Source organism: Mizuhopecten yessoensis, unplaced genomic scaffold (assembly GCF_002113885.1).
Source record: "Mizuhopecten yessoensis strain PY_sf001 unplaced genomic scaffold, ASM211388v2 scaffold11169, whole genome shotgun sequence".
Taxonomy (NCBI): Eukaryota; Metazoa; Mollusca; class Bivalvia; order Pectinida; family Pectinidae; genus Mizuhopecten; species Mizuhopecten yessoensis.
In genome coordinates this window covers 1,563,885-1,582,604 of record NW_018408914.1, presented here as the reverse complement: position 1 = coordinate 1,582,604, position 18,720 = coordinate 1,563,885, and the positions used below count along the sequence as shown (strand labels likewise).

Sequence of the window (18,720 nt, the reverse complement as noted above, 5' to 3'; positions counted from 1 at the left end):
TTGCCAAATATAACCATCCTAGACCTTTTGTTTAATGAGATTAGGACATTTACATATCTGACCAAATGTGACCTTGAAAATGGGTCAAAGTCTTAATAGCCTTAAATGACTTAATAGCCCTTCATCCAAATATCAAAATTCTGGGCCTCATGGTTATTCAGAAGTTGTTTTAAGATTTTAAACAAATTTGACCCCTGTCACCTTGATATAAGTAAAGGTCATTCATTTGAAAAAACTTGGTAGTCTTTCATCCAAGCATGGTAATGGCCAGATAACATCATCCTTGGCCTTTTAGTTCTTCACAAGAAGCCATTTTAAGATTTCAAACATATTTGACCTACCCATGTAACCTTCAATATAGGTCAAAGTCATAAATTTTACAAATTTGGTAGCCCTTTATCCAAGCATGCTAATGGCAAAATATCATCATTCTGGGCTGCATGTTTTTTCAGAGGATGTAGTTTAAAGATTTAAAATATATTTGACCCCTGTGACCTTCAAAATAATTCAACATCATTTATTTGTACAAACATTGTAGCCCTTCATCCAATAGGCCTTTTAGTTATTCAGAAAAAGGCGTTTAAAGATTTTAAACATATTTGACCACTGTGACCTCGAATACAGGTCAAGGTCATTAATTTACACAAACTTTGTAGCCTTTCATCCTAGCATGCTACTGGCCAGATATCAACACACTGGGATTTTCGGTTATTCAGAAGAAGACGTTAAAATATTTAAAACATATTTGACTCCAACGACCTTGAATACAGGTCAAGGTCATTCATTTTCACAAACTTGGTGGCCCTTCATCCTAGTATACCACTGGCCAGATATCATCATCCTGATCTTTATGGTTATTCAGAAGAAGTTGTTTAAATATTTTAACATATTTGACCCCTGTGACCTTGAATATGAGTGAATGTCATTCATTTGAACAAAGATGGTAGCCCTTCATTTAAGCATGTCCCTGGCCAAATATCATCACCCTAGGCCTCTCAGTTATTCAGAAGAAGTAGTTTAAAGGTTTGTAAAGACAATTGACTCCTGTGACCTTGAATATGAGTGAAGGTGATCATTCATTTGAACAAGCTTGGTAGCCCTTCATCCCAGCATGCTACTAGCCAAATATCATCACCCTGGGCAGTTTGGTTATTTAGAAGAAGATTTTGACCTATTTGACCCCTGTGACCTTGAATACGAGTGAAGGTCATTCATTTGAACAAACTTAGTAGCCCTTCATCCCAGCATGCATACTGGCCATATATCCCTGGGCATTTTGGTTATTCAGAAGTCGCTATTTTTTTTTAAACATATTTGACCCCTGTGACCTTGAAAATGGGCAAAGGTCATTCATTTGAACAAAGTTGGTAGCCCTTCATCCCAGCATGCTACTTGCCAAATATCATCACCCTAGGCCTCTTGGTTATTCTGAAGAAGTTGGTTAAAGTAAAAAGTTGACGACGGATGGACAACGGACCGACGACGGATGCTGCACCACTGCATAAGCTCACTTGGCTCTTAGGGCCAGGTGAGCTAAAAAGGAGGGAGGAATGTAGCAGAACTGGACTGGGTTGATCGTTTGCGACCAGGTAACGCAATTGGTAGAGTGACCGACTAGAGTTTTGTCGGTTGCAGGTTCTGGCATTTTTCCACTCCTGTTACTTACATCTCTTTACTTTTTTTGTGAATTAATGACATCTTATGATAGATGACTTACCCCGATCATGCATCTTAAATCTTAAATTATATTGGCACTTTTATCATGATAAACAAGCAAGTTGGGTAAAAGTATTTATAGTACATGTCATCAAGCGGTTTCATTCCAAAATATATATGTCTAATCAATAAATAAGAAACAAAATGAAGTTGTTTTGACATTAACAATTTAATATGATCACATGATGCATCACAAAGTAACATAAAATGGCCCTGGAGGGCATGATATGACTGTAACAATGGTTAGGTAGGGTAGGGCTGGCACACTGATCTAAACACCGCAATATTATAGCATTACAGTTATACATAAGATCTAGTTATCAAATGAAGAAAAATTATGAATATGTCGCAAAAATTATATATTTGTTTTACAGTTTTCTGTTAATAAAGGTGTATAATATACTTTGATAGACTAAATTGCTATAATTATACACTGTCATGAATTTCTTCTTAAAGAAGAGCAGAGAAATCAGTAAATACCATATCTGTCATGGCTCCATTGAAAAACATTTGTTATCAGATAGAAAATTTAATGAAAATTAAATTATCATTTTTAGAAAGAATTTTTTTTTAGAGGAAATTCCAATTTTGATATAAAGAAAAGTCTTCAATTAACCAGAATATCAAGAAAAAAAAATCAAGGTTGTTAAATTATGAAATCTCTGCAACAAAATACGAAGATACTTGTTCAAAATGAAAGTAACTTGTAATGTTAAATCCAAAAATGTGAACTTGGTAATATATATATATCATCACATAACTAATACATGTTTATCGTTTCATCAATTCAAGCCAGCACATTTGTTTTTTAATGTTACAATGTAAAATAACATCCTTTTTAAAGCCAGATAGTTTCTCATGTTTCAGTGTGAAATAACATATTTTTTTCAAAGCCAGGTAATTTCTAATGATTAGTGTGAAATAATATATTTCAATTTCAAGCCCTATATTAAACTCATGAAAATTGACTACGATTTATATACAATCTCACACCTTATCAAATGAAATTTACTTGCTGAAGTTTGAGAATATGCCGAATATCCTTAATGAAAGTGGTGATAAACTCACATCTCCAGTTGTCTCCCCTTACAGAGTCCACACTTAGATTCCCTTGCTTACACAGTCCTGTGTTATCTCCCCTTAGTGTTGCGAGAGTAACTCCTCTCTAAGAGCAAACTTGATTCTGACGTGCCGGTCATGCCAGGTTTGGGATTGCGGTTGGCACGTTATTCAGCGAAACTTCTTATCAAACTTGCGAGACTCAAGACACATACATAATCAAGTGGTAGTGCCACCTTCCCAGCGACAACCGACACGCCAGAATCAAGTTCATCCTGATTTATCTGTAATAACAGACCTGAGTTATTTCCCCTTACATTCACAAGAGTAATCTCCTCTCTAAGTTATCTGTAATAACAGTCCTGAGTTTTAGCCCTTTACAGTCACAAGAGTTATCTCCTCTCTAAGTTATCTGTAATAACAGTATTGAGTTATTTCCCCTTACAGTCACAAGAGTAATCTCCTCTCTAAGTTATCTCTAATAACAGTCCTGAGTTATAGCCCTTTACAGTCACAAGAGTTATCTCCTCTCTAAGATATCTCTAATTACAGTCCTGTGTTATATTCCTTTACAGTCACAAGAGTTCTCTCCTCTCTAAGTTATCTGTAATAACAGTATTGAGTTATTTCCCCTTACAGCCACAAGAGATATCTCCTCTTTACTTTATCTCTATTAACAGTCCTGTGTTATATTCCTTTACAGTCACAAGAGTAATCTCCTCTTTACTTTATCTCTAATTACAGTCCTGTGTTATATCCCCTTACAGTCAAGAGTTATCTCCTCTCTAAGATATCTCTAATTACAGTCCTGAGTTATTTCCCCTTACAGCCACAAGAGTTATCTCCTCTTTACTTTATCTCTAATAACAGTCCTGTGTTATCTCCCCTTACAGTCACAAGAGTAATCTCCTCTCTAAGTTATCTCTAATTACAGTCCTGTGTTATCTCTCCTTACTGTCACAAGAGTAATCTCCTGTCTTAGTTTTCTCTAATTACAGTCCTGAGTTATCACCCCTTACACATTCTTGAACTACTGTTGTGTTCTTCGACTAGGACACCTCAAGATAAACATTAGTGTTACCAGGTAATTTTCAATGTGAATATATTTCTTACACATACATTTTACATCAAAAACTGTCTGATCTGACAACCTGTGGAACAATTAAGCTATTGGTCAGATTTTAGACAGAATGTTAGGATACAGGCTGATGATAAGTTTCAATATATACTGTGAAAACATAGGTCAGACTGGCCAGATTTGTCAAAATCCACTTGTGGTCTAGCTAGTGCTCTTATATAAAATTGTTTTCTTGAGTGGATTAAACAGAATGTCAAAATACTCCGGGGTTACGTTAGAAAGGTGTCATTGTATATGTTTATTAGGCCTAGGTGGAGACTTTCAGACAGATATACCCGGTATTCACATACAAATTTCAACAACTGTTTGAATTTAGATCAACTGCTTATAAATCCCTCAACTGGACATTGGTAGAAGGGTGGGTCCTTTAAACAAATTCTACAGCTGAGTCACAAATTAATATCCTTTCTTCTAATAAGCTGGGACATGACTTGAAAACTAAAGTAAAAAAATAAATTCTCTCAGGCTTAGATGACGCTACTAACATGCTTTCTCCTTCAAACACACCATTGAGAGAAGTAAGAGGGTAAATATGTTGTATCAGAGAAGACGGTTTCCTGTAACAATACACCATAACAATAACACGTAATGCTTGTGCACCAAGCAAATCACCAAGCTGTTAGCTAAGGCAGGATGTTTAAGTACCAAACATGCAAACACTTACTATCTTTTGCTAAGTTTGCAGACATTTTTAAATGCCTAATTTCAAATCACATTAGCGATTTACATTAATGCTGACAAACACAACTGAGCGAGTTGTGATATTTCTCACACAGGTAGGGTAAAGGGTACCAACAAGTTAAACTCTATTATTACCATCATCACTATTGTAAAATATCGCTAAGTTCTTTACAGGAGAAATATTCGATAAAAATCACAGGTTGCCATGCATTTTACAGAATTGTAGTTGTTCATAATTTGAATGTTTGAAAATAGAAATAACAAAATGAAACACTCAAACCTTCAGAGGTTAAACTTGGAACATTTACATTGCAAAGCCTACACTTTATCTATTTTGCCACACAGGAGTTACGCAGGCACATCATCAAAATAGGTGTGCAATTTATGGGCCAAGAGCATATGAAAATCAGGACAGGGGAAGTAACTCTAAGCCAGAAAAACTCCTTTTGGTTGCTTCATCTTCTATATATAAGGGAGAATACCTAAGTAAAAAAAATCTGAGTGGAACTCTTCGTGATTACATTTAATTGATGCAGTGGTACCCTTTACCTTAAAGCAAGAACAATAGTGATTAAGTAGTTCAAGAAAGTATATCATATATTAACGAGTATATAACAGTGAAACAGCACAAACAGGTAACAAACAGCACAGACTAGTAACAGAACATGGGAATGTATGGATGTGTATGTCCTCGTAGTGAGTTTAAAGCCAAGCATACATTTACAGGCATTGGTTAATGCTTAAGTACAGTAGTTAAAACATCCGTTAACATCCAATGCTGGACTTTGTTGCAAGTACACTGAACTTCTGTTTTTGCGTACACTCTCAATGTCCAGTAGTTTAAGGTAAAGTTCATCAAATGTAACACAAATCTTATACATGATATTTGCCAAAACTGCTTCATGAACCGTACTTAAAATGAACACAATGAGGACAAAATATTGCGTTCAGACTGAACAAGTTTGCAGATTACACAGTTCACACCAATATCTTAAAGTTCAAGTCCTGGTTCATTATCTCTTTGTACAAATATCACAATACAATGAACATCAACACCGAAACAAGGATACACATTTCTGGATATCTCCGGTTTTGGTTTAGATAGTATGGAAGTACATACAGCTATAAATTGCACACAATATTTATAGTTTTAGATAAATTTAAGCTTTAGTTCTTCACCCCTTGTTTACCGAGGTAATGTTTAGTTAACCTAGGGAACTGTGAAAGGTTTCCAGTAGATCTGCACGACTAAGAAATATCGACCTTAATCGTCCAGCGGTATCGTAGTACATTGGCTGTACTCTTGTCGTAATATCTATCACATCCAAATCTATCACACATATAGTCACAGCAGCTGTTAATTACAAATTGTCAAGGTGTTAATTTTCTGTTAACAAAACAGTTATGTATCACTATTATGTCATGGTTCTGGAAGAACTCACATTGAACATTCTGACTTCTTGTAGGGTCAGTACAATTGTAGGGTCAGTAGTACAATTGTAGGGTCAGTACAATTGTAGGGTCAGTACAATTGTACAATTGTAGGGTCAGTACAAGTCAGTACAATTGTAGGGTCAGTACAATTGTAGGGTCAGTACAATTGTAGAGTCAGAGCAGTTATAATGTTAGGGTCGGTATAAGAAAAGCCACAGAAAATTATTTCAAAACCTGACAAATGTCACAGTGATTAAGGTTCCTTGAAACCTGTCACATGTCACAGTGATTAAGGTTCCTTGAAACCTGTCACAGGAATTCACTTGTAGAAAGTTAGCACTTGTGTATGATGAAATACAATTTCAGCAGATCCTGTACTTGGCTTACAAGTACACCTTCCTTACACAATACTTCATTTGTCATCAATATCACTCACTGTTGGTCATCATTCCTCAGTCTCAATCAGGAGTGCCTCATCACCAACCAGTCATCATGGCTGGCATTCCACAGTCTATTTGGTTTGAAAGTTTAAATTGTATCCAGATGTCAATTCCCTAGTTCCACATGAGTTGTATGCAATCCCTCATGAGTCCTATCAACAAGGTCAATTGGTTGTTCATATATGGGAAGAGAAGGGCTCAGAATCAGAGTCACTAGAAGGATTACTATGGGGTTCTGCAATAGAGGGCCTCATATACGCCTCCTGGAATGTTTGCAGTCGACATTTCGATGGCAGTTGCAACAACTTCTCTATTTCAGCTAGTTCTTTTTCTTTTGCCTGTAATTCAAGGGAGGTAATTAAGAGTACATGATTAATACGAGTTTGACAAATAGGTATATATCTTAACTTATTGTGATTGATAAGAAAGGTAATCTAAGTGAAGTTAGTTAATTTATATCATATTTAAGGACAGTTTACAGAGTATCATTAAAGTAACATAATCTGAGTTTGGTGAACATGATAACCAAGCATCATGAATGGGGATATTTTCTTTGATAATATTCATTAAGAGCACAGAGGAGAAAATACTTTTCACTTGCAAACATGCGGCACGTTTTCAGTTTCCATTAGGGACAGAAATCATTAAGCTTGATGTCATGACGAATTTTTAGCAAAAAAATGTCAATCTATAAACTTCAATAACAGAAGACACTATTCAGAATCAAACTCGACTTTAAAAAAAATGTATTGCAATAGAGCAATATATTCCATGAAATAATGTAATTCATGAAAGTGTGAACCATCAGTTTTAATATCTAAACAGTAAAATTGATAGAGAGCTAATTTCTTTTCTCCTTACCCTGACAGTTCGTTCTAGGGAGTGAAGCTGCTTGACTTTCTTGATGGTGTCTCGACTGGGAAAGTCCTCCCCACCAATGCTTAGCATTGTCTTCCTCTGCTTGCCTCGGTCAGTCCCATCCAGAGTCAGGTCTTCCCTCTGTATGTTCCTCATCAGAGCTCCTAGGTCCCCTGTACTCTCCTGCATACTGGCCGTACCTACACACATCAGACACATCAGAGCACCAGCCAATCATAGAAACACCATAGCTCGCCTATTCCTGATATCTTTCAAGTTAGGAAATATCAATAGAAACACATGTATCTTAATATGTTGTAGGTTGCTGAACTAGTCTTGTTATTGGGGTATGAGCGACTTTCTTTGTTTTTGTACGATATAGGTAACAGTATAGACAATGGGTTACAGTAAAATAACAGTGTTACATATGTCCAACTATCACAAAATATTATTATGATGAAAGAACTTTGACATAAATATAAAGTATATTAGTATATATGTATTAGTGAAGTTGTCAAATGAATATATAGTATATTAGTATATATTATATATTAGTGAACATCAAATAAATATATGGTATATTAGTATATATGTATAAGTGAACATTGACACTTTAAACTGTTATCTAGAGTTTCATGAGAAAATGTCAAGTAAAAAACAGGCAAAAAATTTGAAAAGATTTCCTGAAATTCTGTGAATGTGTGGCAGGAATTCTGTGTAAAGGTGATGAACATTCCCTGAATGTGTGGCCCAAAAACTGTATAAAGGTGCTTATAAAGGGCACCCTCATTCCCTGAATGTGTGGCCCAAATACTGTATAGAGGTGATTGATAAAGGGCACCCTCATTCACTGAATGTGTGGCCCAAATACTGTATAAAGATGATTGATAAAGGGCACCCTCATTCACTGAATGTATGGCCCAAATACTGTATAAAGGTGCTTAATACAGGGCACCCTTATTCCCTGAATGTGTGGCCCAAATACTGTATAAAGGTGATTGATAAAGGGCACCCTCATTCCCTGAATGTGTGGCCCAAATACTGTGTAAAGGTGATTAATAAAGGGCACCCTCATTCCCTGAATGTGTGGCCCAAATTCTGTATAAAGGTGATTGATAAAGGGCACCCTCATTCCCTGAATGTATGGCCCAAATACTGTAGAGGTGATTGATAAAGGGCACCCCCATTCCTTGAATGTGTGGCCCAAATACTGTATAAAGGTGATTGATAAAGGGCACCCTCGTTCCCTGAATGTGTGGCCCAAATACTGTGTAACATGAAAAGTTCATTACAATATTGTACTTTCCTGGTTTCAAGCTTTTCAGATAGTGTTCTATAGCACATGTACAAACTTTTATTGATACCTTAGGTTACAGAAACAGCAGTCAATGTGTTGTATTTATTTCATGTTTCCAAAGCAACCACAAAAACTATGAGTTTTTATACAAAATGAACATTTCTTGTTATACGGTAATAGCAGTCCTTATTATTTTTCATTATACAATATCTCACTGGGGGTTTTCTTAGTGAAACAGATCCATCAGAGGTAACCAAAGGTTGTGTCGGACATGATATCAGTAGGGAGGGGGGGCCACAGGTAACACCTGATCAAGTCTGGTTCCAGGTGAGAATAAAAAAAAAAGGTCAGTGTATGTGTGTCCTGTGCTGTGATTAAAACTTTAAAGCTGTCATCAACATAGAAAATCTTGTGCTGGATGTATAACATACAGGTTTTAGTGATAGACTTACAGTGAGAAAGTGGTTCAGGGCACTCCATGATGATATTGTTAGTGGAATACAGGTTATCTGGGGAGTTGGGTATTGATTCCATGGACGTTTTGTCACATGGAGAGGTGGGCAGGCTTGTTATGGACTCAGAGCTGTTCTTACTAGCTGAGGAATCGTCCTGATCAGGCTCCTCGTCACTCTCACTGAAGCTCGGGTCAGGATCTTTTGTCACTGAAATCAGAATTAATGTCCAATACTCTCCTTTATAATTACAAAAAAAAAAAAAAAATCTTCAAAAGAATATTTTTTCCCCTTACTTTCGTCAGTTTTTATCTTCATCAAACTTTCAAAAATAAAAGATGACTATATGTCTTTCTAAGTAGAAATATTTACCTGTGGGAGCTGGCTTGAATCCGATTGCAGCCAGTCCAAATTTAGTCATCCACCTGAAAGGTATTTGTAAGACGTTTATTTAGAACCATACACTAGTCATTCAAGGATCAATTCTATATAAATGTACCTCTATCTATCTGCCATCTCAAATGCTTGTAACATTTATATACAGAAAACACCAAATCTTGGTCATATTAACACGTTTTCACTGGAACAGACTGTGTAACACTTGAAAACTAAATACAAATAGTTTTGGAATTCAATGTGTCCATTTTGCTCCAGCACCCTAGAATTAAGGGGAAAGAACTCCAAAAGTATCTGAACTTGTGCCTTTTTAGCCATTTATTGGAAATAAAATATGTTCAAACTAACTCCCAGCTAATCTATGGTTCATGGAAATTTTCCTTTATTGAATTCTCTGTAAGTGTAAACATTTAACAAACTTATCACATTGATATTCAGGCAAACTCTGCGCATTGTTAACACACAGATTTCTACTAAGCATTATTAACACACAGATTTCTACTAAGCATCATCCTATCCTACAATGCTCCTTACTTGGACATGTCTTCTTTCCTTTCCGAGGCAAATATGAAGGCCGTCCCAGGATTGTGAATTTTAAATGCTCTGGAAACAAGGAATAAAGAAATGTGGAAAATTGGATTTACTAAGTTTACTAATGATGAACCAGAAGGATTTCATTCATGTTTAAATAGATACAATATGCAAATGATTTATCTATAAGGAACCTTTAGTCACATGTAAACAGTAGATTGTCCAGCTGATCAGTGCCTACTTTCAAAATATCAAGGAGCCAGAAAATCATTCAATTTTCTACTGATAAATGAATTTATTGACACAATACATATATTATAAATATTGAAGACTACTAGGTAGGTATTTATAATTTCCAGACTTCATAAGATCATATCTTAACTTGTCAGTTTCATTTGATCTGTTATACAATCACGTTACTTAGCTCAGCGATGCCTGGATAATAGAAACTCCATCCCAAAATAAACCTACCCATAACATAAACCCCAAACATGCAAGAAAGCAAATTACTGGATTCACCACCATCGAAAAACAAGATCAAAGACAGAAATCAATGAAAGGAATACCGAGGTGAAATGCAAAATAAAAGCCTATCGGAGTTGTACAGCACCCAAGACCTAATTTGATATATAAACATTGGCTTCCCATTAGACCAATAACAACATATTTGTATGACTATACACTATAAACATTTGGTTTGGTGCTGACAGCCTATTTATTAATTGTGTGCTGTTCAGGACTGATATAACAACATTTCTCTGTCACAAATAGCTAGAATGGCCAGTTATAGAAATTAGCGTCCTTTCTGGACACCAAAAACATTTAACTTGGCCATATCAGCCGTTATTGGCATCGTTTATCTCCATTCACACCAATAACTGTATTTGAAGCCCACACATCTGAAATACAAGTAGTCCCCAACAGGAATACCAGTCTGGCTGATATCAAATCAACGGCCAACCCATTAGTCTGCAAAAAAAATGCTCTCGGGCCGTACTGCGGCTTGTGATGATAAAACACAATACTGGTCTGACATATATTGTTTAATGCCTGTGTTGTTAACAGTTCCTGACCAACAGATTTGATTGGCGTAGATGACGTTATTGATAATTCAATATCCATCGTAACGATCTCATGCAGCAATGTAGCAGTTCGCTTAATTAAGTTGGATAACTGAAATAACTAATGAACATGCAATTTTACAAAACTTGAGAACGTTCTGGAACATAATTTTGCAAACTGATTTTCATATATATATATTTGTTTATATCTAGGTAAAAGTTTGTATCTGTGAAATTGCTGAATGCATTAAGTCCTTCAGTGGGTAGGGATTTCCCTACATTACACATGTAGCTTATAGACAGTACCACAAAGCATGAACAGCCTAGAATTAAGGTTCAGACAACATGTCCATAGAAATGCAGAGGAGTCTGAAAATGTGGTAAAATGTCTGGTACACTTGTATGATAAATGTTCACCTTGGACTCGGTTCCTTACTACTACCTAGAGCTAACATCACACAGGCAATTTATGTTTTGTTTATGATAGGCGTTTCAATGCAGTGGCTAGTTTGTAATTATCTTAAAGAGTCATTCAGATATTAAAATTTAATATCCTTAACAGAAACAGAAAAACAAACAAAACAGCAAACCAGAACCGAGAATGTAATATGTCCTGTCAAGACATGTGCTTAACAAACAACAGTCCTGCTAATAGGGAGCACAAAGCATCAACAGATTTACTAAATTTAATTTATTCAAAATGATTTATACAATGTCATTACCATATGTGATTTGTTGTAAGTTTCAATTGTTTCAATTGTGATGTCACGCCTAGGATAAGTTCATGACGTCATAGATTTTTGTCATACTGCAAAGAAAAATGTCGCACGGTGATTGGTCGAATTGCCAAGGTACCTGAAGCTATGTTAGTATCCTTGCCGGGGTACATAAGAGCACGCGCGCCTGTTGTAAGGGAGATAACTCGCAGATTCGAATCGAACACACCGGAGAACGTTCGTCTGCTAATGTCAACAATGAACAAAATGGCGAAACGGTTTGCAAGCCACACGGAGAGTGAAATTGAGACAAAACGGGCGTCACTTATACCTACAAACACAAAGAACAGTAACAATTCAGCAAGCAAAACCTTCAGAGCATACTTAAGCGAAAAGGAGCAAGACACAGATTTTGAGGACTTCTCGAAGCCAAGATTAGACGAGGCATTGGGCCATTTTTATCTCGATGCAAGGAAACAGGATGGGAGTCTTTACAAGACGACAACGCTTGAACATTGCTTTGCAGTATGACAAATTCGTTATACAGGTCTTTGGCAGGGTACATGGTCTCATGTTCGCTGTCAGGACCTTATGTACCCTTCGCTTTCGGCTCAGGGTACATAAGGTCCTGACAGCGAACATGAGACCATGTACCCTGCCAAAGACCTGTATAACTAATAATGCACTGGAGTCAAAATGGCGGCTTTTTACACTTCAATGTTGCATGAAAATTGTTGTTTGACATGAATAAATGCCACAAATGTTGATTATGTGATAAAAAGGATCTTACACTACTTTTCATTTCATATGAAATCGATGAAACTCATCACAAATTTTTCATTTTAGCTCACCAGAGGCTCGCTAAATTGAAAAATTCTAAAGACTTGTTTCATAAATCTCATATGAAATGAAAACTCATGCATGATCCCATAATATATAATATTCGTAAAGTGAGACCTATACAGCAATACAACAGTGTGAAGGGTTTCAGTGGTGCTAACATCGTCACTCATACCAGTGAAAAACACAATAACTGCATCACTGTGACAATTAGTGTACATATACAACATCAACTGTTAACCTGTATTTAAAATAAATAGAATAATTCTATATGCCATGAGCGTTTTTTTGAGAGAAATGTCTAATTACAATCAATGAGTTTGATAAGCTCAATATCAGATGAAAGAAAATAATGAAGAACAAAAAAGCTCAATGGCAGATGAACGAAACAAAGATGAACAAAAAGAGAGATAATTTTGCATCATACAACAGAGATAAGAAAAACGCTGGCAGGAATTGTGGAGAGAATTGAAAAGTCCTACATTTATTGTAACATATGGAAAATCAGAACGCTGTACAACCTGCACAGGGGAATCGATTCCCAGAAGTCAAAATACAGTATTTTGTAAAAGTTGCCTGCTCCAGAAGATATATTTATACCAGTGTTCTGACCACTGCACGGTCAAACTCATTACCTATGGTGAAGGGGGTCTATATATATACCAGTTTATACTAAAAAATAAATAAACATATCTGTTAGGGAAAATACAAAATAGTCCACTAGTCTCACAAAAGGCATTTTCATATGTTTAAAATTTATCGTCTGCAGGATAATAAGTGCAGGAAATTACGGGACATATTACCATTGCTTCAATGACTTAATATCACCGACATCATTTATACATATATACTGAACATGAGACAAACACACATTTAGTTCTAATTTTCATCATAGACACATTGTTAATTTACAAGCTAATATAAACTTGAATGTACAAAACTGCCCACATGCAATGCAAGCATAAAAATTCTCAGGCAAACTAAACATTTTCGAACCAACTGAAAACTTTTTGTATTTGGATGAACCACTTCCAATGAAAGCTTTACATTTGATTTAACATTACGGATAGAAAATATTTGAGGTTGATGCAAATTCCAACAGAAGTTTGAATGCTGGGACTGCTCACTGTAATCACGGAAATAAAATTTAATGCAAATTAATACAGAAGAATATAGCAAATGTCAGACTGTTTCCCAGCCTTATACACTTTTTCACCGAGGAATAAGAATGAAAATAACTTGATGCTAAGAAAAAGTGATGGTTTTGTTCATAGCCTGATCAACTGGATATGTCGGCACATGTCCTCTTTTTTTTTTTAAAGAAAAAGAATTATATTATTTCACCCCAAATTGGGAGCAGCAGTACCAGGATGATAAAAGGAAATACTCCTTCTTTTAGAAAGATTCATTTATTTGTGTATTTTTGTCTCTTGAAATTAATACAGTACAATAACACACATTGCAATCACGAGGTTTCTTTCGATAGTGTTATTTACAGGAATATTTTGGACCAATCAATTCAAAACAGCAAATCCAGTAAAAACTTCAGTTTTAGCATTGAAGTATTCTGATAATTGCTAGCATATTGAACGTCTGTACAGGGAAATATAGTATCTGCTTTACTTCAGTATTTTTTGAATTAGAAAAAAAAATCTCTGCTACATGATGTATCCTTTACTTCATTCTTATTTTTCAACTTTTTTAAAACTTCCTTGATTTTTCAAAATTTCACTGATTTAACCCATTCACCCCTAAAAACACATTTGAACCTTACCATATCAAAGACTGGGCAAGTCTAGTTTAAAAATGTAGGGGTGAATGAGTTAATATTAAAAAAAAGTCCAACGTGTTTGTCACAACATATCAAGGTGAACAGGCTATAAACCCATGAGGAATGAAAACCAAACAGTGTGGACATCCAGGACTAAGGTACTCCCGTACTTACCCAGTACTGGCAGAGAGGCAAACAAGATGATAAAACTATATGGTCAAATACTGTTTGATTCTAACACAATCAATGCCATCAAATTAGTTCATGTTCTTAAAAAAGAACTCCAACCTATGGCATGTATATCCACAGAGAGAAACCATATGGCCCTGGTAAACTTAAATAGCCCACTAGGATGTGACTATCAAGCATAGGAGTTGGCTCCCTATGTTGTACTGTTACACATGTTATTAGCCATTTGTAATTCTTGACTAAAATCCTCTGGTAATTATAATAATGTTTAAAATACCAAATATAAATGAAAATTCATCTTCAACAGTAATGTAATACATACTCGGCACATTCCTTCATATGAATGGCCAGTAATGTACTTACATTCAAACAATTATAAGCATGATTAGCTAAATAACAATTTCACAACCAATCTATGACTGTGATGATCTACATAATAATTTCACAGTGTAAATACTAGAAAATACAGTAGTGCATATCAATGATTTCAATAGTAATGATAAATGTGTGATGATTAATGGAATATTATGGTTATATAATTGTACAGAATTATGACCATGTGTTACAGATCAGTATATATGGTAGTGAAGTCAACAGCTACTAAACATTCTAACCTGTACTAGCCTGGTGTATAGTAGAGGTGCTAAACTCACTGCTGACGAGGAAGTCAAACTTAGAAAGTAATATGTAAGTATATTGGAGCATGCCTGGAGGGATCTATCTAGAGAAGAGAACTAATGCAAATTGTGATTTTTAGTTTACTTACAATTTTTTTGTCTTCATCTCACGCTCTGACACCGGGGACACTTGAAATGCTGGTAAATGTATGACACCTTCTGCCTTCATGTCCTACAATAACAGCGTTACATTAACTGGTAATCAAGTACAGAGCCGTCTAATAAAAGGTGGAGTTGTTAGCTCATCGTAAGTGATGAGCAACACCTTCTGTCACTTTTACGGGTTATAATTCGGAATTACTAAACATGCCAGTTTACTAACTCTTGATGTTTGACATGGTGCTTCCCCACCACGTACACTCATCCACTATGTAGAAACGTACTGGGAGATTTACATTTAGGAATTCTTTATAAAATTTCTTTAAGCATATCAAAGGATTAGGCATTAATCTTTCTAATCTTCCCATTGGGTATGATGCCACTCAGGAAGGAGGGGAGCATAACCTTCGATTGAACAACACTCATATCTTATTAATTGTAAATACACCATGTCTATTTATCTCCAAATTATCAATAAGTGTTTTATATAAAACACATTTAAGGTAATTTTACTACTGTAACAGTAATTGTACAGTTTGCATGATAACCTAATCGTTATGTTGCTGCTCTTTCAACATTCTCAGAATGTTGCTTCACGGTTGTGGACATTGTGACCAGAATTTTGACATTTTCACAACATTTTAAAAATGCACTACATGTCCAATGGGTGACTTTCTTTATCAATACAGCAGTGAGGGGAATATTTTGATAGCTTACACTCCTGAATATCAAATGTTGAATATAGATAGACTTTCATACCTCCTTATCCTTGAAGTAGAACATGTTCTGGTGTTTTAGGACACACCACCGTTTGAACCATTGTCGGGACAGTGGTCCATCCGCGCGACTCCTGCCCTTCCACAGCCAGCCCTGGCAGTCACCCTCTCCCAGGTCTCTACATGATACACGCCGGTCTGAAAAAAGTTACAGGTTACATAAGGTCAATCAAGAGGTCACAGCTAGGTTACAAAAGTCATAGGTCGCAAAAGTTCAATCAAGAGGTCACCAGTCACAAAAGTCACACTCGGGTCACATAAGGTCTATCAAGAGGTCACTGGTCACAAAATACTTGAAGGTTATCAAGAGGTCACAGGCTATGCAAATTCAATCAAGATATCACACATTACATAAGGTCAATCAGGAGGTCACATGTTAAACATTGAATTTCATTCAAGAAGTTAAATGTCACAAAGTCAATTAGGGGTTCATAGAAACTACATTGGTCCATTCACTGTACCTTTATCAAGATTATATAACCAATCACAAAAGATTTCAACTATGTCATACTGAAGGTCATGGAAGGTCAGAATGTCCCTACCAAGAATTGCTGATGGTCATGGAAGGTCACAAAGTTCAATAGATTGTTGTTGTAGATAACATCAGGTACTGAACACCATGATTGAGGGAATAAATAAATTCCAGGCTTTAATATAGTACTGAACACCATGATTGAGGGAGTAAATAAATTCCAGTCTTTAACATAGTACTGAACACCATGATTTAGGGAGTAAATAAATTCCAGGCTTTAATATAGTACTGAACACCATGATTGAGGGAGTAAATAAATTCCAGGCTTAAACATAGTACTGAACACCATGACTGAGGAAGTGAATAAATTCCAGACTTTAACATAGTACTGAACACCATGATTGAGGGAGTAAATAAATTCCAGGCTTTAACATAGTACTGAACACCATGATTAAGGGAGTAAATAAATTCCAGGCTTTAACATAGTTCTGAACACCATGATTGAAGGAGTAAATAAATTTCAGACTTTAACATAATACTGAACACCATGATTGAGGGAGTAAATAAATTCCAGGCTTTAACTTAGTACTGAACACCATGATTGAGGGAGTAAATAAATTCCAGGCTTATCCTAGTTCTGAACACCATGATTGAGGGAGTAAATAAATTCCAGGCTTTAACTTAGTACTGAACACCATGATTGAGGGAGTAAATAAATTCCAGGCTTATCCTAGTTCTGAACACCATGATTGAGGGAGTAAATAAATTCCAGGCTTTATCATAGTTCTGAACACCATGATTGTGGGAGTAAATAAATTCCAGGCTTTAACATAGTTCTGAACACCATGATTGAGGGAGTAAATACATTCCAGGCTTTAACATAGTACTGAACACCATGATTGAGGAAGTAAATAAATTCCAGGCTTTAACATAGTACTGAACACCATGATTGAGGGAGTAAATAAATTCCAGGCTTTAACATAGTTCTGAACACCATGATTGAAGGAGTAAATAAATTTCAGACTTTAACATAATACTGAACACCATGATTGAGGGAGTAAATAAATTCCAGACTTTAACATAGTACTGAACACCATGATTGAGGGAGTAAATAAATTCCAGGCTTTAACATAGTTCTGAACACCATGATTGAGGGAGTAAATAAATTCCAGGGTTTATCATAGTTCTGAACACCATGATTGAGGGAGTAAATAAATTCCAGGCTTTATCATAATTCTGAACACCATGATTGAGGGAGTAAATAAGTTCCAGGCTTTATCATAGTTCTCTTGTTTTGTTTGATATGCATGATTTTTTCATCAACCGTCATACAATTTGTGAAATTTCACTAATTTTGCAGGAACATAAAACAACAAATGTAATGACACAGAAACTGACCAACACATAAACATACAGATGATAACGTACCACACAAATCATACTGACACATGTCACCACACAAATCATGCTGCCACGCAAACAATATAACATATACAAAAATATAAACTCAACATAACCTTTGTTCCATGTTCAGTGTTTCTATATGTATTTGTTTGTTTTTAAATTGTAGCAAAATGAACACTTACCAACTTTTTTGGTCTTTTTTGGTCGTAGCATCACATTCCCAGACTTGAAAAGAGAAAAAAAATCAGTAGCAGCATCATATGTTTACACTTTTAAAGTATATAATTAACACATGTAAACATATCTCATGTAACTTGTATTATACCTTTATTTTAGCAAATGTCTAAATTATAAGGCAGATTATTGTAAGCCATTCCAACTCCCCCTCCTTCAGACTTACTTAAGTATTTAACAACAACAAAGGGCCATAACTCTGTATATAATGGGACACAACCTGATTTCTGTGTATTACATTCTGCCATCCGAAGGGGTACTCACATAAAAATTGTGTCATTGTAGGTGACCCAGTATGTTGGATATGCACCAAAAATAGTGAAGCACATTGAACACAGGTCCATAATGAAATACATAGTGGGCTACAAGATCAATTGGGGATTGTAAGATATGTCTGGAAATGACAGATTGACTAACAGAGGGAGTGTAGAAACATGTAGCTAAATAGTACTGGTGGGGCCGAATAATTAAAAACATTG

At 35.6% G+C, this 18,720-nt stretch overlaps 1 protein-coding gene across 4 annotated transcripts in view; it reads right to left on the bottom strand.

The window, feature by feature from the left end:
- Positions 1 to 3,447: 3,447 nt before the first annotated feature.
- The window catches only part of LOC110467307, a 75,810-nt gene continuing 60,537 nt past the window's right edge, over positions 3,448 to 18,720 (bottom strand). For 2 of the 4 annotated variants that reach the window (XM_021524392.1, XM_021524394.1), the window contains 9 exons: positions 18,190 to 18,232; positions 16,115 to 16,269; positions 15,346 to 15,428; positions 14,565 to 14,570; positions 10,006 to 10,074; positions 9,448 to 9,500; positions 9,076 to 9,285; positions 7,330 to 7,526; positions 3,448 to 6,806 (listed from right to left, as the gene is read on the bottom strand). In XM_021524392.1, coding sequence (XP_021380067.1) covers positions 6,645 to 6,806; positions 7,330 to 7,526; positions 9,076 to 9,285; positions 9,448 to 9,500; positions 10,006 to 10,074; positions 14,565 to 14,570; positions 15,346 to 15,428; positions 16,115 to 16,269; positions 18,190 to 18,232 — 978 coding nt within the window. In that variant the 3' untranslated portion in view covers positions 3,448 to 6,644. The remainder of the gene's footprint in view (positions 6,807 to 7,329; positions 7,527 to 9,075; positions 9,286 to 9,447; positions 9,501 to 10,005; positions 10,075 to 14,564; positions 14,571 to 15,345; positions 15,429 to 16,114; positions 16,270 to 18,189; positions 18,233 to 18,720) is intronic. The other 2 variants (XM_021524395.1, XM_021524393.1) reach the window with 2 other exon arrangements.